The sequence below is a fragment of the Podarcis vaucheri genome, assembly GCF_965113315.1.
Source record: "Podarcis vaucheri genome assembly, chromosome: 1".
In the NCBI taxonomy this organism is placed as follows: Eukaryota; Metazoa; Chordata; class Lepidosauria; order Squamata; family Lacertidae; genus Podarcis; species Podarcis vaucheri.
The window spans coordinates 59,614,723-59,638,735 of record NC_138759.1 but is presented as its reverse complement, the minus strand read 5'-3'; the positions used below and the strand labels follow the sequence as shown (position 1 = coordinate 59,638,735).

The 24,013-nt window shown below is 42.0% G+C and overlaps 1 protein-coding gene across 7 annotated transcripts in view; it reads left to right on the top strand.

Annotated features, from left to right (window-relative positions):
• Window positions 1-24,013, top strand: part of LOC309534759 (uncharacterized protein) — a 90,612-nt gene that overhangs the window by 51,234 nt on the left and 15,365 nt on the right. For all 7 annotated transcript variants that reach the window (XM_082227102.1, XM_082227103.1, XM_082227106.1 and 4 more), the window contains one exon: window positions 20,571-20,669. In XM_082227102.1, coding sequence (XP_082083228.1) covers window positions 20,571-20,669 — 99 coding nt within the window. The remainder of the gene's footprint in view (window positions 1-20,570; window positions 20,670-24,013) is intronic.

Sequence of the window (24,013 nt, the reverse complement as noted above, 5' to 3'; positions counted from 1 at the left end):
GCAGAATTTATCACACAGAAATAGTGGGTGGGGAAAGGATTAAGGAGCTCTGCTTTCTCCATTCTAACCTCCTCCCACCGTCAGCAGTTTTTCATTTAAAAGTGATGCCAGGGCTCAGTTACACTTCTGCTTGTAACTTGAAGTTATCCCTTGAAATAGCAGATATTGGGGCAGGGAGTAATAGTTGGGGAAAAACTTGTATTTTTGTATTTTCAGACAACAACAACCACTATTAGATGCTTCATTAATTGGAGTGGCACAACAGGAACAGTACATTTTTAAAACTAGCATTTTGTCCAGTTTCACAAAGTGACATATTAGTGGCTGCAATGGGATGTGTGGTATAACACAAAATGATTTCCACATTTAAGAGAACAGAAAAAGAAACAGGACTATAAATGGTGCGGACCTGCCCCCCCCCCATTAGCCCCTTATAATCATTGGGGGAAAGGCACCCCCATGCTCACTCACAAAGAGATGCTCCTTGCACTTCTCCTCTGTTCAGAATGAAAGGGAATATGGGTGTCCAGTTCTGGCATTCACTGAAAGGTGGGCATGTTTAAGGGCTTTGTGTTCAATGCAGGGAAGGATGAACCAAGGCAAACAGGAACTGAGGAGAAAGAGCAAACCACCTCTTGCACATTGTATATTTCTGAGGGGACATTTGATGAGACCTTTTGCAGGCGCCACAGGAAGTACTGACAGACACAATGGTGCCCATGGGTGCCCCAATGATAGACCCTGCTTTAGTTCATAGCATAGCGAGGAAGCAACTCATTGTTTCTGCTTCCCCAATTCACCTCTCGTGAGCTCTGTTTCTTGGTGTTGGCAGCACACACTGGCAGAAATACATCTTTCAGAGCTGTTCTCTGCTCTTCCTTGCTTCTGTCCAATTAGAAGACTGCCAACAAGAAGACCATCATTCATCCAGCAGCTCCTGACAGAGCCGGACAACTGCAGAACATGAAGTGACCCCTTCTTTTGTATTATCCTCTAGCTCTGCACTAGCCAAAACGCAATTCTTTTTGCTGACAAAAAGTGTGTGAACTTGAGTGTGCGTGAATGTATGTGTCTCTTCGATCCTGATAAGTACTGTCTTCCTTAAAAGGAACTTTGATTTGACTGACTTCCATACACTTGTCAGCTTATGTGAATTATTTATTTTCGCGAGTGGCAGGAACTCATGCAATGCCACAGTGGCAACTTACGGGAGCAGGCAAGAGACATTTACTGGTTAAAATCATTAAAATTTAAATAAATTTGCATATTAGGAACACCTTGGTACATGGGCTTTTAAAAAAATGTATTGAAGGAAAGATACAGTGGCTGTGGCTCAATTCCAAGAGCAGTATTCAACTGAATAATTACACAAAGGATTACTGCTAGCATAGCATGACTTCCCCCATCTCCTCCCTCCACCTGTGGCCCACACCACCCTGAAATCTGCTCTGAAAGCTTGGGGGAACGGACAGAGCAGCTTTGGGGGGCAAACAGTGGGGAGAGGGAGGGAGAACATTTGCCTTGTGCCACATTGAACCTAGACTTTATTTTGGAAGCATGGTAACCACGCTTCCATCACGATCCGAAACCATGATGAAAAGGCAGCTGTTTTCAGCTGGCTTTATTTGTGTGAATATGGCCCAGGTTACATGAGAAATAATTTGCATCTGGGGTGATATCCATATTTGGGTCTCCAGTGACAAGGGATCAACTTTTCTGAAATTCTTGATATCAAGCTATCTCCGCAGGTGTTTTTTTTCCCCTAATCTCCATTTCACTCTTTAATATTGATGAGAAGCGAGTCCCTCCCCCAGTTCCATTAAAAATACAAACAATTCTCACACATTATATGCATTACAATGGCACCTCAGGTTACAGACGCTTCAGGTTACAGACTCCGCTAACTCAGAAATAGTACGTTGGGTTAATAACTTTGCTTCAGGATGAGAACAGAAATCGCGTGGCGGCAGCAGGAGGCTCCATTAGCTAAAGTGGTACCCCAGGTTAAGAACAGTTTCAGGTTAAGAACAGACCTTCAGAATGAATTAAATTCTTAACCTGAGGTACCACTGTACTATACATATGTAGCAATGCATACAACTGCATAAAATATGTATATATTAATAAAAATAAAATACAATTTTAGGTTGTAGAAATATAGTATAGCAAGAGGTTTGATACATTACACACACACATACATACATACATACATACATACATACGGTACATACATACATTTGTGTGTGTGCGTTTTGGCTTGTAACTTTATATTCAATTTTGCATAAAAGTTGTTTTTTTAAACAAAGAAACTCTGACAATGCATTAGTGACTTGGACATACATGGGTACTCAATGCAAGAAGCAGTCTGATGTGAGTAAAGCTGTACCGGGTCAGAACCACAAAAATCCACATTGGATTCCCCCTTCATTCCTTCCAGTGAAAACAATGCCACTGGATAATGTATTTATTGGTTGCATTTATAGCCCACCTTTTTCCCAAGGAGCTCAAGGTGGCGTACATGGTTCTCCCTCTCCTCAATTAATCCCCATATATGGTTCATATTCCTAAAAGGAAAGCCACAGTGGTTACATTCTGCACTCTGACATCTCTGCAAAAAGACTAGGAAAGCTCCAGGTGCAAGAGAGATCTTCCTGATTCCAGGGTGGCCTCAACAGGGATAGGCAACTATGTTAGTTTTGGCTTCTTTCAGTGTAGCATTTTCCCATTGAGTTCAGTTCTCCACGTTTCCACATCAGTTTGCAATAATAAAAAAAGAAGTCATGAAAATTCATCACCATTTTGGTGTTGTTAACGGAAAAAAATCTGAGGGCTCTCTTGGACAAAAACAAAGACACCAACCAGGATAACTTGGAGCAAAACAGCAGCCTGTAGGCTTGGCCTTTATTGAACTGTTGCAACAGGGTTCCCTTCCCTTGCAAGAGAGAGGAAAGACCCAGAACAATGGGCTGCAAGACCTTATAAAAACTTTTGAAATTCCCCTCCTCTAGGTCAAGCCCACCCCCAGAAACATCATGCATACATTACAGAAAGGAGGGGTTGACATCATGCATACATTACAGAAGGGGTTGACATCATGCATACATTACAGAAAGGAGGGGTTGAGGGAGGAGTTGTGGTGGTAACCTGAGTGTCCAGTCACCCAGCTGGTTCCTCCTTTCCCCCTCCCCATGAGTACTTTCCAGGTGACAATGGGGAGTTTGCAGTTTCCTGCCCCCAGAGGGAAGATCTGATCATTGTCCTTTGTTTCAGCCTGTGGTGAATCCACTGTTCTTTGTGATTTTGATGGTCTTCTGTCTGGGATTATCAGGGTTGACATAGCAACTGGGCAGGGCTCCTGTGGATGTGCTGGGATGGTGAAGGGATTATGGCTGACCAGAAACCAAGCACCCCCCTTTGATAGTCCTTGTCACATGGAGTAAAAAATGGAACAGTGCAAATCCGATGTATGGTTGATTTTCTATGAATTTATAACAGAAATGTGGCGTATGTAGTGTGTGAGTGTGAGTGTGTGTGAAGTTTGTGGAAACAGAATGATTGGGGTGGGGGGGTTCCTGCTACAGTTCCCCCCTTCGGAGATAAGATTGCAAAGGTGGCTACTTTGCAATCCTTTTCTCCGTACAATTTAAGGTGGTAAATAATAACCTGGTATTCTCCGTCTCAGATGTGTGTCCATGTGAACCTGAAAGGGACTTGGATATCATGCTACTTTAAGGATATTTGCATGGAAATATAATGGTGTAACAGTGCACTGCTCAGTTACTTGTGGTATTCTAGCACCTTGGAAGAAATATTTTCTCAATAGTGATCTATGCTTTGCATTTAGGCAGGAAGGTCCACTAATGACTGAAAAGTGCAGTTTGCTTCCCCCCCCCCCGGCCATTTGTGTGTTCTCAGGTGTCAAGGTAGCTCTTCTGTGGTCTCACATCGGCACGGTGTCGCAGTAGTGACAATCCCTGGTGAATCCACTTAGGGCTTTCATGTAGCCTGGCACCCACCACAGCTGGCACAGGTTTCGGACACGTCCTGAGAGAAATGTCTTCGCCTTGGCCAAAATCCATGGGATTTATTATTATTATTATTACAGGCTCTGGTCTTGTAGTCCTGGGAAGTTGATCACTTGCACTTTAAGGACCAAAAAGCTAATTGCAGCCTGGATACACTTGCCCAATTCAAACTGAGTCCAATTTGAATTTATGTGCCCATGGTTCTCAACCTTTCAAACCAGTCTGTTAAAGGAAAACCGTTCTTAAAAGGGCATTTTGTCCAAATAAGTCAATTTAACTCTATAAGGGATCATTCCTGCTAAACCAAAGCATGTGCACCTTTATGTATCTTATAAGCTTCTCCTTGGTAAAGCAAGTTTTAGCACATTTTAAAATGGATAGGGAAAGTTGGCAGAGTGCCAGGTGGGACAATGAAATGTGGTTATCTAAACATTGGACTACACAATAGTGTGAGCTATCAGAAAGTATAAAATGCATGAGAATTGGTGTGCAAGCAATAAGACATTAAACATAAAAATTACACACAAAAATACCCCCCTTGTGGAAATAACACACTGTCAGACACATTTCAACATTCCTACATAATAACACTTAATACAAAACAAACTAATTAAATATCAGTTGCATATCTTGACACAATTGTGATCTTTTACGCATGTATCTTTTGAATCCTGGAGCACAGAGGCTTGAGGTTCAAGTGAAAAGATGTCCTTGCAAGTCAACTCCACCCCCCTTTGTCAGGCCCACTCCCCTGGCAGTCTATATCCTTTGAAAGAGATAGCTGTGGGCACTTGAAAACTCTGGTGTCTTGTGATGACGGAAGAACTGAGTTGAGGGGTTGTTGCTGCTTTTCATCATTGCACATCTGTATAGGTGATATCCTGTAAGGGGCAGGGTTTTGGGGCTTAAAGACAGTTAGAAAAGGGAGGGGGCAAAAGGCAAAAAGGATGTCCTTCGGTTTCTGTTGGAAGCTGCAAATAATAAAAATCTTAGCGAATTAAGCGTTTCATTCATTCCAATATTATTATCACATTTTCCTATAACTACTGTTATTATCTGCCAAGTTCGTTTGCTTTCCTTCACTTTGGAGAGAAAGAGAGCTGTAAAAAATACAAAGGTTAAGAAATACAAAAGAAAGCAAAAAAATTAGATTACCAGTCAGATGAAAACAAACTTGACACAAAGACATCAGATTTAGAAAAGAATTATTATTATATATATTATCAAAACCACGCAGATTACTACTAGACTGAAAAAAATGGGAAAACCATGGGGAAAAAACTTTAAATTCACCATGTGCTATTTGATAAAAGAACTTCATGAAACTGACTTTCAACATGTGATGAACATGTCCCCAAAGTAAAACACACACACACAAAATGACCTATGAGGAACCAAATAAATAAATGCTAAAACACACAATTAATAAGTAACCTGAAGTAATCTGTTTTGGCATTCTAACATCCCAAATGAAAATAAAATAGTGTTTCTTGATGTGACAACATCAACTGTAATGTTAATACGGGAAATGAGTTAATACCAAGAAAAATGAATGGCAATTTAAAGTTGTGCAGGTACCTTGCACTAGCCAAAATGACAGAATTAATAAGAAATGCTCAGGCAAAAAGGTAAACAAATACCATTCACCAAACAATGTTTGGTTGTGCTTCGATTAACTTCATAGACATCATGGGGAAACAGATTAAATAAATGAAAACAGATTATTTGTAACTTTAAAAAAAGTGTCAAAGCCATAAAGAGATGGAAATCACTAATATAGCAGGGATTCAGACTTGTTTCACAGAACAGAAAGAAAGTTGCTGTGGGAGGAAAAAGGGACAAACACTTTGTTATCGGGGTTCACATATCCTGTTAAAAGGGAAAATTATTTCATGTGAGAAGCCTGTCAGGAAATGCTGTTCCTAAAATTCCCATTGAGGGGGGAATGCTTTGATATTTACCTGTGAAAAGAATTTGGCATGTTAAGATTTGGAACTTGGAAAGCTCTTGACTTTTGATGGGCTAGTTGTTGCTTTGTTTTGTTTTGTTTTGTTTTTTAGCCTTTTGTCTTAAGTAGCCCATGGAGCAAAGACAGATTAAGGGTGATTTCCCTCAATGGTTCCTCAATGGTTCCAAGTTTTCTTTTACATTTGGAAGAAACCTCCTCTCCCCCCTTACAGTTCCCCCCTTCCTCTCTCTCTCTTCTTTAGCTGATCTAGCCTCTGTGCATGTGCAGAGTTCATGTCTCAGCAAACCTTTTATACTATTGAAAATGTTGCATCCTTTGGCTAAATTACCATTTGAATAAGGGAAGGGAAGGGTAAGGAGTAGATTTGAAAACAGGGTTTGATTTTAAACAAAAAAAAGAAACTCAGCAATTTAAGTATTCACCAAAGCTAGCAATTTCAGCCCAAGCAAACTGAGACTGCTTCCTTTATGTACAGGAAAGGGCTAATATCCCTCTGGCTATTCGCAGAACAATGCCACGCCCTTATATATGGGGAAATGGCCAGAGGGTCAGAATTCATAGGATTTATTTATTTATTTATTTTTAAACATTCTCAGCCATTTCAGCCTTACCATTTGCAGACAAAAAATATTATTATTAATATTATTATTTACTGCCCTTTATTTACAGGAATGGTCAAGGCTAATTCTACTTGATTATTCATTTGTATGTGCTTAAACTTTGAGTAGACTTTTAAATCTAATTTTTAAATAGTAGACAAAATGATAAACACTGTAATCACTCAAATGCTTGATATTACCAGTTGGGCTTCACCTCTCACCTTTTAAAACTAAAGAGCAAAGCTAGGCTGAATTTCAACTCCATTACCACACCAGAATTTAAGAATTACCCTCCAATGCTTGCAGACACATGGTCTTCCACACAGCCACAAATTGGGAGAGTTGAAAGGGACCCTGGGGTCATCTAGTCCAACCCTCCAAAATATAGGGTTCACAGCAAAATTTCGCAGCAAGATTTGTACTACCAAAGAGGCATACACATTTAAGTACAGATTTACAGCTGGGAAAGGAAACATCTATACTCCTGAGAGGATCTCTTATAAAGCACAGTTAAAGCAGCCCTAGATTTGATTTTTTTTTTTTTTTTTAGGGAATACACAAGTGTTGCCCCCTCCCCTCTTTGCAGTTTCCTTTAAAGGAAGCTTACTCGGGAGTAAATTTACCTGGCACAGAAGTAAGAAGGGAGAAAACAACTGAAAGAGGCAGAGTGAAACAAGGGGGAGGGGGGGCATTTTCTAACAAAAGAGGCCATGAAGTCTTATAGAGACTGATATCAGGAGCCTTACAATAACTCTTCTGTCCAACCAAATCAAAGTTAAAACTGGACTCAAATGTTTTTTTCTTAGAATGAACACCATACTTTTATAGGCATACGCTTAATGAAATACATACACTGCATTTTAGCTTGAGAGAGCAGTTGTGCTCAACTAGGCTTTTGCAGCAGAAACATTAGGTTAACTTCTCCTTCCAAAATAGACTGGAGCAAACTCAAAAGTTACAACACAACATCATTTACCATTACACTTAAAATCGCCCTCCTCACTTAAACTAGAGGAAGGAGTGGGGTAATCCCCCTTTCAGAACACAAGTAGCACGTATACAGGATTTCACCACTTGGGAGGGAAACTCTCTTTTAGAGCCTCTCTCAAATAACAAACATTTGCACACTCCATTCTCCATTTTGTTTTGTTTTAAGATCGATAGGCGCAACATGGCTTCCTTAGATTTAAAATTTTGAAGCAAGCTTGCAATTTAAAACTATGTGCATTTAAGAACAGTCTGTGGATGCCAAGGCCAATGTAAATACAAACCCTTGAAATATTTCTAAATCTTTGAATACATCTCTTATTCATTTATTTATTTTTTTGCCTCTGAGCACCATTAAGTTTACAGTTTCATGTTCTAGCTTTAGATTATAGTTTAACAACACAAATTTGATGTGTTCAGCTCTCCCTAAGAGTTCACACCCTGATTTTGTTGAAGGATCCCAGAGGTGGCCACTGTGCCCTGGGTTCTAGGTGGTGGGCCTAAGCCACCCACTAAAAGTTACAGCGGTCTCGTACTTTGTACTTGGAAAGACCATTTTGCCCCTTTATTTTATTTCTATTTTTTCTCTAATTGGAGATGACAAGCTGGAGGGGCATATTAGAGTCCTCTCTGGGGCAAAAGGCTTCATGGAAGCTTTGTTGCCAGGAGGAGTCCAGCTAGGGTGTTTAGTGAGCTCCCATTCTCTCATATGTTATTATTGGGTTTTTTTTTTGTTTTTTTTTTTTTGTTAACGAAGTACGCTAAAGACATAAAGAGTGGAAACACACACACAAGGGAGGAGGGGCAATGGGAAAGAAAGGGGTAGAAGAAAGATTCTTTCAGTATTTGGAATATCCTTGACTTAGCGCAATCCCTACTTGTTTCTTAACCACGAGCTATTTGCTAAAAACCTCAAGCCTGAACGGAAGCCTAAACCACGGGTCGCTGCCCGGAAACCTAAACCACGGGTCGCTGCCCGGAAACCTAAACCACGGGTCGCTGCCCGGAAACCTAAACCACGGGTCGCTGCCCGGAAACCTAAACCACGGGTCTCTGCCCGGAAACCTAAACCACGGGTCGCTGCCCGGAAACCTAAACCACGGGTCTCTGCCCGGAAACCTAAACCACGGGTCTCTGCCCGGAAACCTAAACCACGGGTCGCTGCCCGGAAACCTAAACCATGGGTCTCTGCCCGGAAACCTAAACCACGGGTCGCTGCCCGGAAACCTAAACCACGGGTCTCTGCCTGGAAACCTAAACCACGGGTCGCTGCCCGGAAACCTAAACCACAGTACTGTTTCAAGACTAACCCTAGTGTGGGGCCCCAATTGTGAACCTCCCCTCTACCTTCCACAACAGCCTCCTGCCTAGCCTTCGGACTAAGTTCGGATTCCTTACTAAACGCCTGCACAGTGCAGTGCCAGATCAGGACCCGAGAAAACAAAGTTTTGAAAGGAAGCAAATGACCTTGCGTTCTCACATACCCGGGTCATCCCTAACAAAGGTCACCAGGCAGGAGGGGCAGTTTCATTTGCAGAGTTAGGGTAGGTGGAGAGTAAGAGAATACTTGAAAGACTCCTCTGGACGACTCCGAGAGAGGGATGTCAGAGAAACAGTAAAAGAGCCACGCTTTCCCGGACTCAATTCCAAGACGGAAAACGGGGGAGAAAAGAGATAGAGAGATTAAGACGTTCCTGGACGACCCCGGGGGGAGCGTCGGAAAACAGCAAAAGGTACCACAATTTCCCCGGCCCAGCACCGCGTAAGAATTTGTGGGGAGAGAAAGGGAAAGGTTTTGACGTTCCTAGACGACCCCGAGAGATAACGTCAGACAGAAAAGTTCCGCGATTTCCCTGGCCACCCTCCGAGGGGGAGAATCGGGGGAGAAAAGGAGAGAGAGAGAACGTACCCGGCCGACTCCGAAGGGTAACGTCAGAAATGAAAGAAGGAAAGTCTGGCTGTCGTGGGGACGTTACTTTTCCACCCCCCTCCCAATGTATTTACTTCAAACCATACTCACGTTCGAAGATGTCCCCCCGCAGATCTCAGGATCCTTTTCTTTTTAGCCGGCTTGACCTCGCCTTTGCTCCCCTGGTTGAGCTTTTGGTGACGATTGATTACCGCCCACAAAGAGGAGGCAGGGAGAGGAAGAAGGATCTCTGGGCTAAGGTTGCCCAGTGGCGCCTGATCCCCTCTATCTCCCTCCTCACCTCTGCAGGAGAACCAAGTGTCCCTGAGTCGCGGTCGCCAACTGTTAACGGAAAAAAATCTGAGGGCTCTCTTGGACAAAAACAAAGACACCAACCAGGATAACTTGGAGCAAAACAGCAGCCTGTAGGCTTGGCCTTTATTGAACTGTTGCAACAGGGTTCCCTTCCCTTGCAAGAGAGAGGAAAGACCCAGAACAATGGGCTGCAAGACCTTATAAAAACTTTTGAAATTCCCCTCCTCTAGGTCAAGCCCACCCCCAGAAACATCATGCATACATTACAGAAAGGAGGGGTTGACATCATGCATACATTACAGAAGGGGTTGACATCATGCATACATTACAGAAAGGAGGGGTTGAGGGAGGAGTTGTGGTGGTAACCTGAGTGTCCAGTCACCCAGCTGGTTCCTCCTTTCCCCCTCCCCATGAGTACTTTCCAGGTGACAATGGGGAGTTTGCAGTTTCCTGCCCCCAGAGGGAAGATCTGATCATTGTCCTTTGTTTCAGCCTGTGGTGAATCCACTGTTCTTTGTGATTTTGATGGTCTTCTGTCTGGGATTATCAGGGTTGACATAGCAACTGGGCAGGGCTCCTGTGGATGTGCTGGGATGGTGAAGGGATTATGGCTGACCAGAAACCAAGCACCCCCCTTTGATAGTCCTTGTCACATGGAGTAAAAAATGGAACAGTGCAAATCCGATGTATGGTTGATTTTCTATGAATTTATAACAGAAATGTGGCGTATGTAGTGTGTGAGTGTGAGTGTGTGTGAAGTTTGTGGAAACAGAATGATTGGGGTGGGGGGGTTCCTGCTACAGTGTGAATTTCTGCAAATATGCCTAATATATACATTTTTTCAAAGTAATTTCTCCTAAAATAATACACGTTTGAATGCTGTTTGCATTAATATATGCCTCTTATGCACACTTTCTCTTAACATATGCATGTTTTTACACATTTCTTGGCATTGCAAACTTTAGAAAGGTGCAAAATTCAAAAGATGGCTGTGTTTTGATCCAGATACTGGAAAGCGTGAATGAAACTAGGCTCACCTTTAAGTGCGACCTCAGTCGAACTTCTTCCCTCAGTTTCAGACTTGTTCAGAAATGCTGTGGAAACATGGCTCCCAGATTGCGGGGAGAGGGGATATTCATCAGCTGAATTTATCCTGCCATGTATTGTTTTACAATGCAGTCTCACAAAAAATAAATGAAAATAGCATCCGCCTTCTACCTGGCTTTGCTTATGGCTTTGAGAAAAAAAGGCCTAAGAGCAGATCAGGCTAATTACAGTGGTTCCTCAGGTTACATACGCTTCAGGTTACAGACTCCGCTGACCTAGAAATATTACCTCAGGTTAAGAACTTTGCTTCAGGATGGGAACAGAAATCGTGCAGCGGCAGCAGGAGGCCCCCATTAGCTAAAGTGGTGCTTCAGGTTAAGAACAGTTTCAGGTTAAGAATGGACCTCCAGAATGAATTAAGTACTTAACCTGAGGTACCACTGTATTAGATTATCCTTAGATAGTATGGAGCTAGGCTTTGTCCAGAGAAACGGCTGGACACTCTGGTTAAAGGAAACAGAGAATGACAGCCATATACGTTAACGTTATCACAGAGTATAAAAATCACCAGGTAGCGCAAAAGAAATGCTGCTTTAATCTCCTGAAGAAGGAGAGAGGCATACTGCTTTGTCAGGTGCTACAGAAGGAGTGATAGTCTTGCCTGGGAGTCCTGCTACTGAGTGTTATGGGAACTCCATCTGGGCAGCATTAAACAGCGATTCTGACTGGTGAAAAACACACTTCAGGCCTGCCCAAGCAGAATGCGGCTCACAAGAGGGGTCACAAGTGGGTCAGTTCATCGCATGCTTTTACTGCCTGCCTGGGACTGCCAAATTGGAAAGAGGAGTGTCAAGTACCTGACAAACCACTTTATGGGGCTCCTGGGTTGTGTCTGGTTTGCTGGTTCTCACTGTGTGCAGGTCTGTCGTAGGTTAATGATGTGCCAGCACTTCTGGTGTTAAAGTTGACGGAGGAGTCTCAAGTGCTGGCTCCTGTAAGTCCACAGCTGCATATTCCTTTCATTATCTACTGTACTCTTCTGTACAGTTGCCACATTAACAAGTCAGCCATGGTTTAAATACCTGTCTGTCCACGAGGAATAGATTTGAATAATGGAGATCTTACAGGGCTGGGGTGTTGTTTGGGGGGTGTTGTTGTAGAGGGAGTTGTTGCTGTTGGTTTTTTGTATCATTATTTTAGATCTTGTTGTGATTTATGTGGAAATACACAAGTTTGGTTGTGTATTTTTTATTGTTTATAACTACTTTTGATATGTTGTTATGTATTTTTTAATGTTGTAAACCGCCTTGAGCATGATTTTAACTGTGGAAAGGCTGCATACAGATAAAATTATGTATGTATGTATCTTTATTCAGAACATCCAGCATGTATCTTTATTCAGACCATCTTTTTCTCTGCCTCTCCCCTCTCCCTTGTCCTCCTCAACTCCTAGGTCCTGCTCTGAATAATTTTCCTTCTTATTGCAAGTTCGCCATGTGTTAGACTGACTCCAAGTCCAGCCTTTGGATTGGTTGGGAGCACCAAATAAGCCAGGGGTGGAGAACCTGTGACCCTCCAGATGTTGCTGGACTCCAACTCTTATCAGCCCTAGTCAGCATGGCCAATGGTTAGGGGCGATGGGAGTTGCTGTCCAACAATCTCTGCAAGGCCACATATTTCTATCCCTAGTATGAACTCTTCCTTGCTGGTTTAGTCAAAGGCTGCATTCAGACAGAAGTTTATTCCATCTGCCTGATGTTTCCTTACCTGTTAATTTTCATGTTTTATGTGATATTTCACATGACATAAAAGCCACGTCTGGGAATCTAGTGGAATCTAGCAAAAATCTAGAGCTCATTTCCATGTTGTCATTGTCAAAAATCTGTTTGCAACCCCATTAGCTTGGGAAATCACAGGCATTTTGCATTGTAATTTTTCCTTGGTTTTTATGATCATATCCCTGGACTCATATAATGAAATCTGGGGCAGTATCCTGGCATACAGTTCTTTCCTGCCATTTAAAATTTAGCATGACAAGGCAGTATATTGACTGAATAGCCAACATCCACACCTCTGGTTGATTAGGTACCTCCCAAACACCAGACTTTTGACAAGGAGCACCCAACATTCCCAATTGGTTCCATAGCTCCAGCACTCCAATGGGCTGCAACAGTTAACAGTTAACTGATTCAGATTTTGTTGTTAGAGGACTTTTGCACATGCAGTCAACATGCAGGAGACCACAGTGTAAATATGCACCTCGATTAACCCCAAATAATAGAAATAAGCAACATACTACTTCCTTACAGAAAGAACATCTGCTATTAATTCATTTAAAATCAAATTCTGTTACAATCAAGTCAGCTCCACCAAAGACTGGAATGCAGAAAGAAAATAAATTTACACTGGCTTTGCGGCAATGCTGCTGAGAATAGAATTTGGCTCAAAAAGATTTAAAGATAAATTTCACTTGGAATTATTGAAGCCTCTACTTATAATAGGAAATGGATAGATATCTTTCTGTTAGATCGTTCTTCTTTCTGTCTTATTTAATCAAATCCTTGCTCTGTAATCAGCTCTGATTCTAAGCCTCTATCTGCAAGGAGCAGAATAAGCTTAGAAAATAAAATGATTTAACATGTTGTTTCCTTCCCCATTTCTGTGCTGGTGTAATATATTTCACAATTTTTGTCACTCCTATTTCTACAAAGAGGTATGTGTGAAAGTTGTATGGTGTTCAGTGGCCGCAAGGACTATTCTGTAAAATCATTACTGAGTGACAAAATGTTGACACATTTTCCCATCAAGGTTTCTACTTTGGTTGTAGGGATATCACTTTGCCTAGGACACAGACCATGATGTACCTAGGGACGTGCAATTCTTCTTCTAGATAGCTTACCCAATGGTGCTGTGTCAGATCGCTAGACAGAATGTGGATTTGGGACAGTATATAATCAGTGACATCACTTCTGATTCAGCTTCCCATTGTCAGCACTATTTTTAAACAAACATATTATTCTTGCAATTTTCTTGATGGTAATAACATAGTGTTTCATCAATGTACAAAGCCAGAACTAGAACCACTGTCTAGTCCGAGAAGAAGCACAAAAGTCATTTCTCTTCCATCCCACACTGACCTGCCATTTGGTGAAACTTTCCTTTCTTTGTTTGAAAGTTTAGCTCATAATCCAGGCAAAATTGTTGTTGTTGTTGTTTAGTCGTTTAGTCGTGTCTGACTCTCCGTGACCCCATGGACCAGAGCACGCTAGGCACTCCTGTCTTCCACTGCCTCCTGCAGTTTAGTCAAATGCATGCTGGTCCAGGCAAAATTAAGAACCATAAAATCCAATTGAAATCAACTGGGCTTGAACTTAAGGGCCTTTACATTCCTGTATAAATTGACTACACATCTGATTGAGGGCTTCTTCCAGGCATCTGGTTGGCTACTGTGAGACTACATAAAGGACTACATAGGCCTTCAGGGCTTGACTTGTGTTTTTATTTACACACACACACACACACACACATACACACACACCTCTCTAAAGCATTAAACTAGCAATTCGTTTCCATCAAGCAACCACCATCATGCATATTGCCATCCTTCTTTTTCTTTCCATCCATTGCATATCCCCCTTTTTCCCTTTGCATCCTGCATAACACATTTCTCATGGCGGCCAAGGACTCCTAATGGTTCTGGGGATGGGAGCTGAGGGACTCTTATGTGACGTGCACCTTTATCTCAGCATTGCACTGCAATCACCACTTCATTCTCTCAACAAAGATTATCAAACTAACAATCCCAAAGCACATCAGACCAATTGGGTGCACAATATAAAGGCAGTAGAAAAGGAATTCAGTTTGCCTCTTCAGGCCATATTCATCTTCACTTTCCGGCTGAACGAATGAAAAAAGATTATATTTTTTTTTTCAGTTTACAAGTGTGCTACAATAATAGATTTCTCATGATCTTGCTGAGATTATACAAAGGAAATTGTTATGTAGACTGCAACACTTCCTCTTTTTGGAGTACAAAATTCTCTGATTTATGACCAATATGACTCATGAGGTAGAAGAAAGGATATCATGGTTCTTGTAAAATATTTGGCAAAATAACTATATTAACACCTACATGCCTTTAACTAGAGAATAAATTATGTGTGTGTGTGTGTGTAGACTCTAACACACTGAGTAGGCCCTATGATTCCAGGAGCAAAAAACCTCCTTTTTTATTCTGACCAACCTCCTTCCTTTAGCCGCAGTGCTGAAGCTAATAGTGACATTAGCAAGGGACCCAGAAATCCAGAAAAGGATATAGGCTGCCTTCTGGAGACAGAGACCTGAATGCAGTTTGAAAGAAGGAAAATTGTTCCTAGCTCTTCTCACTTTTGCCTCTGATGAGCATGTTTTGTAGGAGGGGGGAGGGGTGTTGTATTTTCCCCAAAACCTGTTTCATCAGATGTGACAGCGAGACAAAGGATATGCATGTGTAAATCATGGAAACTTAAGCCTCCCATAAACCTCTTTCAAATCTCCTAAAAGTCACTGCCCTTCCCCAGACTTAAATACAGAAACAAGATGGTGACAATGTTCACCTTAGAAACAATCGGTCTGCCAATGGCTAGTCGTCATGATGGTTAAATGGAGTTTCCATGTTCAGTTGCAGTAGTCCTTTTTATATGATAATCTCATATGAAAAAAATGCACGTAGGTCAGCAGACTGCTACTGCTGTGCTCTATCTGCTTATGTTCATGGAGCCTCTGTATGATTCCTGCATGAAAAAGGCTAGTAAGGTAAAGGGACCCCTGACCATTAGGTCCAGTTGTGACCGACTCTGGGGTTGCAGCGCTCATCTTGCTTTATTGGCCGAGGGAGCCGGCGTACAGCTTCCGGGTCATGTGGCCAGCATGACTAAGCCGCTTCTGGCAAACCAGAGCAGCGCACGGAAACGCCGTTTACCTTCCCACTGGAGCGGTACCTATTTATCTGCTTGCACTTTGACGTGCTTTCGAACTGCTAGGTTGGCAGGAGCAGGGACCGAGCAACAGGAGCTCACCCCGTCGCGGGGATTTGAACCACCGACCTTCTGATCGGCAAGTCCTAGGCTCTGTGGTTTAACCCACAGCGCCACCCACGTCCCAAAAAGGCTAGTAGAATACTGAATACTAGTGGCTGGGAAGCGGCAATAGGACCCTTTGGCATCCAGTTGGCCACTGCAGCAATGAATATGCTGGACTAGATGCTCCTTAGGACTGATCTGGCAGAGCTCTTTTTAATGTCCTGATGCTCTGCTGTTTTCAGCAGACAGATAGCTGTTGATGTCTACATATTTTCTGAGCAAATTATTTTCTTCCCCTTCCATTTCTTTCACTGCAAAAAATAATCCTGCCCCCTTCTTCTTTGATATGATGTGCCCACAGTATCTTCTAATGAGATGGAATTCCTATTCCCAGAAAAGCACTTTAAACAAATTAAGTGAATATCCTGTAACCACACCCTAGAGGAAATAAAACCCAAATCTGCAATTCATCAGTCTGCCTACTTAACATACTTTGCATTCCGCAGCAAATCATACATTTTTGATAGGCAGCTGATTTCTTCTTCCACTAATGGACTTGGGCGCATTGCTAAGAGCAAAACAGGAATAGAGGCTTGTGTTTGAAAAAAGCAACTGGCCAGGCATCAGTCACCTCTGCTTGACTTCCTGTATGCCTGACTTCCTGTACCACTACCACCCTCCCCAACTGTAAGCAACACACTGATAGGCCGGCTTTTTTTTACAGATGGCTTCCTGTGATAGCTTTTCCTGGTCACCACAGCAAGCTGGAGAGATGAATGTGCCTTTTTTTTCTTTTCTCTAATACCCACCTGAAATTTGTCCTCCGAAAGCCGTGGTGGGCCTGTTGCATTTGCCGTACCCAAACACCTTAATGAAAATATATCCAGTTACCTTCGAGGAGATAAGCATTCACACTTTAAAACATGAATCTCTGCAGAAAGCTTTACCATGGCTATAGGGATTTCTGGTTTGTGTTTGTTTTGACTTGGACCTGACCCACAGTCAAAAAGGTTTTAAGTTGCATAGTGTTTTCTAGGACAATAGGCATGAGGCTTGTCATTGTGATGCTTGATTTATGAGGACAATGCTAGATATGAAAAGAACCACAAGTTTAGTCACAAGGCTAACTTATTGGAACAGTTCCCTGTGCCCCTTTCCGGACAGGGATAGCCCAACGTCTGTTGTCTATGCTCTGGTAACCTCTAGGATAGATTACTGCAACACGTTATACATGGGGCTTCCTCCGAAGGCAATTCAGAAATTTCAGCTGGTGCAGAATTAAGCAGCCAGGTTGTTCATTGGGACAGTTTGAACACATAATACCAATCCTAGCCTGACGGTGCTGGCTGCCAGTTAGTTTCTTAAACAGCTCAGGGACTCCCTTTCCCCATATGAACCAACCCAGCCCCTGAAATCATCATGTGAGGCTCTGTTTTGCGTGCCTCCTCACTGAAAGGTCTGGAGGTGGCAACACAAGAACTGGCCTTTCCTGTGGTGGCTCCCCGCTTGTGGAATGCTGTCCCCAGGGAGGCTTGCCTGGCACCTTCATTACATATCTTTTAGGTGCCAGGCAGAAACATTCCTTTTCAGCAAGGTCTTGAGCTGATTAAAGGTAGGCTTTTAAATGTGCTTCTCTGGGTGGGTGGAGGTTTTTTGGTGTTCAACAACTTTGCAGGTGTCAGGAACTTTACTTTTTGAAATATGACACTCTTAGCATGTTAGTATATTATGTATTGTGTGTTTTTAAATACTGTAAAGTGTATGCAATGCTGGATAAAAATTTAGTAAATAGTCAGAATCCAATTGTCTGTAACTGTGAAAAGTGCTTCCGGAGTAGGGGAGTTAATACAAACGTTTTATAAATGCAGAGCTGATCAGTACAAAGGGGGTCCTTTGGGAGTGAATAGATTAGAACTTTTGCCTAAATTTCAGATTTCAGTCTCAACTGTTAGTTAAAACAGGGAATGAGGTGCACTTGTGCAATGGAACTCCCCCACCCCACCCCGCAACCCCTAAACCTGTTCTGGGATTTGACATCTCCAGTTAAAATAATTGCAGAACAGATTTCTCAGACCCCAGAGAACTAGACATTCCCCGGCAAGATGGATCAGTTGACTTAGAAGATGGTAGGTTCATATGTTCTGCAAAATGCAGATCTGTACCTCTGCTCTTTGCATACAGTAGTTGGAAGTCACACTTGCACAGGAAATAAAATATCACAATCTGATTGACACTGACATGGAGTAACCCCTGCACAGTTAATTTGCCTTTTTTTTCCTCCTGGAAAAAAACACCCTTGCCTTATTAAACTTAGCAATAGCAGGCAGTTTGCCCAGGCATGACTCTTGGATAATGAGGAAGATTTTCTAATGTATATCCCATCAGTGCCAATATTTACCTCCCTACCTAGCTTTAATAAGCTCTGAGAGTTCTGAAATCTCATACGGATAGGTTTAAGGTGAAATTTGCTTCACTCGTTTATTCAGATTAGTTCATATGTTCCGATTAAGGCTCTACTGGGGGACACAGTATGTGAGGACATTCTTCAAGCAGTGCTTCTGCCACAGATCCCGGCATTGTAGAGTTAAGCTGGAGTAAATGAATGTTTCAGAGCTCTCTATCAAGGTGTTTGTTCCCTTGTAGATCCAGGACCAAACAGTAGGGTGAAGATTGATGTAAAGGTTTTGGAAGGACAGAGGTGTTTTTACTGTTTTATGAATATACCTTTTCCCTGTTCCTGCACATGGTATTTTCAACATAGTGGAACTTGAGTTGGGAGAAATCCAGTTATGGAGAGTCTATAGTGTGTGTAAGATCACCAGCTCACCTCCTCTGGCCAAATACATGGTGCAGTTCTGCAACTTTTAAATACCGTAAATGTTAGCCGCCTCCCTTCTCATTTCTCTTCTATCTCCCTGTGTCTCTTTTTTTGCCTGTCTCACAAGGCAAGGCTGTGCATTGATTCAGCATTTTAGCTCCTACTATTTTATGTTTGTTGTGTAGGTCCTGACCCTGAGGTAAACACCTGAGGTAAACACAAACCAAGGGTGAAGGACCTGCTGTGGAAGTTCTCTAAACACTACATTTGTCTTCACAAAGTCTCAGGAAAGCGCAAATAATTCAGGAGACTCAATTCTTCTCTCGTATCCGGCATACACAGATAAATGTACTGTACATATAAATTCCAGTTATTTGTTAATGTTGAGGAAAAGAAAAGGCTCAGTGCCACCACCTAGCTTAAAAAGATGTGGCAGTAAATGTAGTCCTGTAGGAGTAGAAGACAATCAGTAGCTAGTGGGAAGAGAGGTGCACATCTGTCTCCCTCATTATTAAGATTGACAAGGCATTTAAAAACATTCATTTTATTCAGGCATTTGATGGCTGGAAGTTGCTGCTCCTTGCAGTTATTATTAGTTTTGAAATTATTAGCTTTGAGGATATGCTTAACAATAGTTCTTTTCTTTTCTTTTGTAATTGTATTAACTTTTCATGTTTGCTGCCCTGGGGAGGAAGGGTGGGATATCCAATTAATTCTTCATCATCATGGCTTACGTTTGTTATGATTCACTGCTATAGCTGGACACTGCTGTAGCCAAGACTCCTCCTGACAGTCCTGTGGGTCAAGGTGTGAACCTGACAGTGCCTGATATTTAGTTAGCTTTAAAACTCACCCAGGGGCTCAGGATGAGTAATAACAGTTTACCCAAATCCAGGTGTTTCTGCTCTCAGTGTGTGTGTTATGTATTGAAGTTCTCATGCTAGCCACCTGCAGTATCGTGTATGTAGTTTTCACTCAGGTCCACCTCAGTTACTTTAGGTGGGAAACCCTGGGTTGCTGTTGCTACAATGTTGACTGCCGGCTGCCTATAAAAGCAGGCTGGCTGAGCTGTTTGCTGTTCAGTTCTGTTCTGGTCTGTGAATAAACAAGAGCTGTTTGAAGAATCGCTGTGTCCGTCTGCTATGTCTTGTTGTTGTTTAGTCGTTTAGTCGTGTCCGACTCTTTGTGACCCCATGGACCAGAGCACGCCAGGCACTCCTGTCTTCCACTGCCTCCTGCAGTTTGGTCAGGCTCATGTTTGGAGCTTCAAGAACACTGTCCAACCATCTCGTTCTCTGCCGTCCCCTTCTCCTTGTGCCCTCCATCTTTCCCAACATCAGGGTCTTTTCCAGGGAGTCTTCTCTTCTCATGAGGTGGCCAAAGTATTGGAGCCTCAGCTTCACGATCTGCCCTTCCAGTGAGCACTCAGGGCTGATTTCCTTAAGAATGGAGAGGTTTGATCTTCTTGCAGTCCATGGGACTCTCAAGAGTCTCCTCCAGCACCATAATTCAAAAGCATCAATTCTTCGGCGATCAGCCTTCTTTATGGTCCAGCTCTCACTTCCATATAGTGTGGACAATGGCCACTGTTGGGAGCTGATCCACAGTTGCAGTATGAGACGGAGCAGGGTTTCCTGGACATTTTAAAAGCAGTGTTCTCACAACACATGTCCTTTCTGTGTTGTTGTTGTTTTGTTTCTTGCTTTTTTATGCTGCTCTTTTACGGGTATGCATTCAGATAGCCTACTACTAGCCCAGATAGGCTTTCTGCATCATCATGACCACAAGCTAGTATTTATCTGCACATCTCAAACTTACTTGATGCTTTTCCATTTCTCTAGGGCTGTGTCTACAAAGCTGAAGCAGAAGGCGATGGTAAAAAATGTACAGACTTCCCCTAAGTTTATGGTTGGAGGAAAGACCCTCATATTGGCCGAGAGGTAAGCATAGGCATTTGGTGGCAGCCTTTATGCAGTGAAAGACCACAGGAGTGCCAACTATCAAACTGCAGAAAAACCAGACCAAGGGTCAACACATCTTTATAAATATGGTAATGTTACAGTACCTGGACACAGTTTACAAACCAATAAATTGGGTAGAATTACTAGGAATATTTGGAAGAGACCTGGATCCTTTTCTTGAGGAGCTGTTGAGTTCTCTCCACATGCTTCATTTTCATTGGGCTATGGTGTTAGCAGATTTTCTTTTCTTTTTCTCTCCCCCCCCCCGCCCCCCGTGTAATGCTTTTATTGATTTTCTTACATGGTAAAAATTATATATTCCAACTGAGATACAGAAAATAAAAATAAAAAATTACCAAATGAGCCTTAAATTCCAAAAAAAAAAGAAAAAAGAAAAAATTACTTAATTTTACAATTGCTTTAATTAATTAATTAATTAATTAAATTCTCCATATGACTTCCAACCTCCTCACTGAGGGTTCATCTCCCCTCCCCCTTTTATTATCACTGCTTCAATGTTCCTTATCTCCCTTTCTTTCTTTAATCTGTTTCATGTATTCTTTATCTAACTTACATATTGCAGAGTTTAGTCAAAGCATGTCAGGGTTTTTACTTGTGACAATGTTTAATTAAATATTCTTTATAAATTCCCCATTCTTTTTTATACCTTTGGGTTGGCTGTCTTCTAATGATCTCTGTCATTTTTGCTAGTTCAATATGTTCAAACAGTTTCTCCTGCCATTCCTCTTTCGATGGTATCATTTCACCTTTCCATTTTTTGGCCACCAGTATTCTTGCTGCTGTTGCAGCGTATAAAAACATCCTTCTTTTTCCTTAGGAATCTCTGGTGTTAGCAGATTTTCATTCTTCCTTTGCTTCCCCTTAGCTGCTTAAAGGTTGTCTAGGTTTGTGGCCTTAGAAAGCCCTATAGCCAATTATTACTCTCCTTGCAGACAGCAATGAGGACAACATTGTGTGAGCATGTGCTAGTGTACTTGGCTGGTGATGCCACAGAGTCATTCAGCCATCACCATGTATTGATTGGTGTATTCATACTAATGCAGAGCTTTCATTTGTGCACAGTGCTGTGATTAGTTGGCGGCAGGCGAGTTGCCAGAAACACTGTAAGCATGCCTAGCAATGCTGGCTTTTGTTTTGCGGCTGTTGTTGCGTGGTTGCTTGTGCTCCTGGCTGAACATAGGATCATGATTCCTTTTTCGCTAGCATTGATCCTGATGTCGTGGGTTCCCGGATAGCCCTTCCAACCAGAACCCATAAAATTATGAGCAACATTTTTTAAAAAAACCAATCTTCTCTAATGTTAAGCTTCATAGTGATTGTGAAGTGAAAGTAAGTTTAAGCGGCAATGTTATTTCAATACTAAAATAGCAGCAGGTTGAAAAGCCATAAAAGAATAGTGACCAACATTTTTGGCAGGATGCCGAAAGTTCAAAGCAGTGTCTGAAAAAGTAGAGACTCAGTGAGTACTACTGTATTTTATTATATATTTCCCCCTCCAGCAGCCCTCTGAGGTGGGCTATGTAGAGAGAATGATTGGCCCAAAGTTCCCAATGGTTCTTCAAGGGCAAGAGGGAATTTGAATGCAAGTCTTTATGATCTAACACTCTAACAAGCCCACCACATTGTCCTTGAACTCTGTTTGAAATTCTGTATCTCCCTGTGCCATGGAATGAGCACTAAACAGCACAGCAGAGGAGCAGCAGGCCGGAGTAACAGCCAGATGCCATGCCTAGCCAGTTTCATAGACCCTGTCTAGGAATGCCACAGTTTCCCAGCTATCTTTTATACTTGGAGCACCAATGACTTAGATTGGCTCCCGTGCATAAAAGTGTCTTATCATCTCTACTGATCTTGGTACAGTGGTACCTCGGGTTACATACGCTTCAGGTTACATACGCTTCAGGTTACAGACTCCACTAACCCAGAAATAGTGCTTCAGGTTAAGAACTTTGCTTCCGGATAAGAACAGAAATCGGGCTCCGGCGGTGCGGCAGCAGGAGGAGGCCCTATTAGCTAAAGTGGTGCTTCAGGTTAAGAACAGTTTCAGGTTAAGTACGGACCTCCGGATCGAATTAAGTACTTAACCTGAGGTACCACTGTATTGCCTTTTTCACAAGCCGTGGGAGCCATTTGTTCCTACCGATTTCATGATGCCTTCAGTATCTCAAAAAACGGTCCATATATGAGCACTAAGATCCCTAACATTTTCATACATCAGACATGATGAGATTTATGGAAAGAAAGATGTGCTAGGCAAAGGAAGAGAAGCTGTGTTGTTGGAGAATCCACTGGTTAAGCAATTGAGCATCTGTTTTGCATGCAAACAGTCCCAGGTTGCCAGCATCTGCAGGTAAGGCTGGGAGAGAACCCTGCCCAAAACCCTGGAGAATTGCTGCCACTCAGTGTAGACAGCCCTTAGTATAAGACAGCTTCCTCTGACCCTGTGTGCTTTTTTAAATTACTGCATTATCTGAAATACAAAAAATAATATATATTTTTTAAAAATGCTGAGATTCACTGTTTTGTTTCAAGCTATTCAAACAGCAGTCTCTTAAACTATATGCATATACTCAACACTACTATTTGCTTAATATTCCCTACCACATTTCCATGTCATCATATCCATTGTTCTCCAGACTAATTTATTTTCCAGCGTACTTGGTGAACTAGTAGCTAGCCCCAAATCGAGGACTTTCAGTATCTGGATTTCCCATTACTTCTGAGCTATTTTCTATTCATCAGTAAATGAAGCCAGTTTTGAAATTAAATCTCTATTCATTCTCAGGGTCAATTTTTCTCTCGTTCAAAAACTTTACAAAATTAATAATGGATCCTGCCTTTTCACATTTTTATGTCTCTATTTCCTTTTTGTTCTTTTTCTTAAAAGTATTCTGTCTCATTTTTATATGGTTTTTGCTTCCACTCTCATAATGTGCTGATACAATCATATGAGAAGGAGATTTCATGAGTTTCTAGATTGTCTCAAATCCTCCAGTAAGATTTAGTAAATCTCTTAAGTGCACTGTATATAACATACAGCATATTAAAGTGGCTTAAAAGACAGAGTAGGTGGGGGTGTGCCCTAGGATTACATATTAGAGTATACATATGGGGGGATATAACATTAAATCATGGTTTGATGTTTCATGAGGAAATCTTCTGTTCAAATAAGCTCACACCTTTTGATGGCTCTCGTTTACTTCCTTGCTTCTTTGTTCAAAACAAACCATAGCCTGTCATTACACCTGAACTGGTTTGTTCTTATCCTCTAGAATTATTGACAACTGTGTGAATTGTCACAT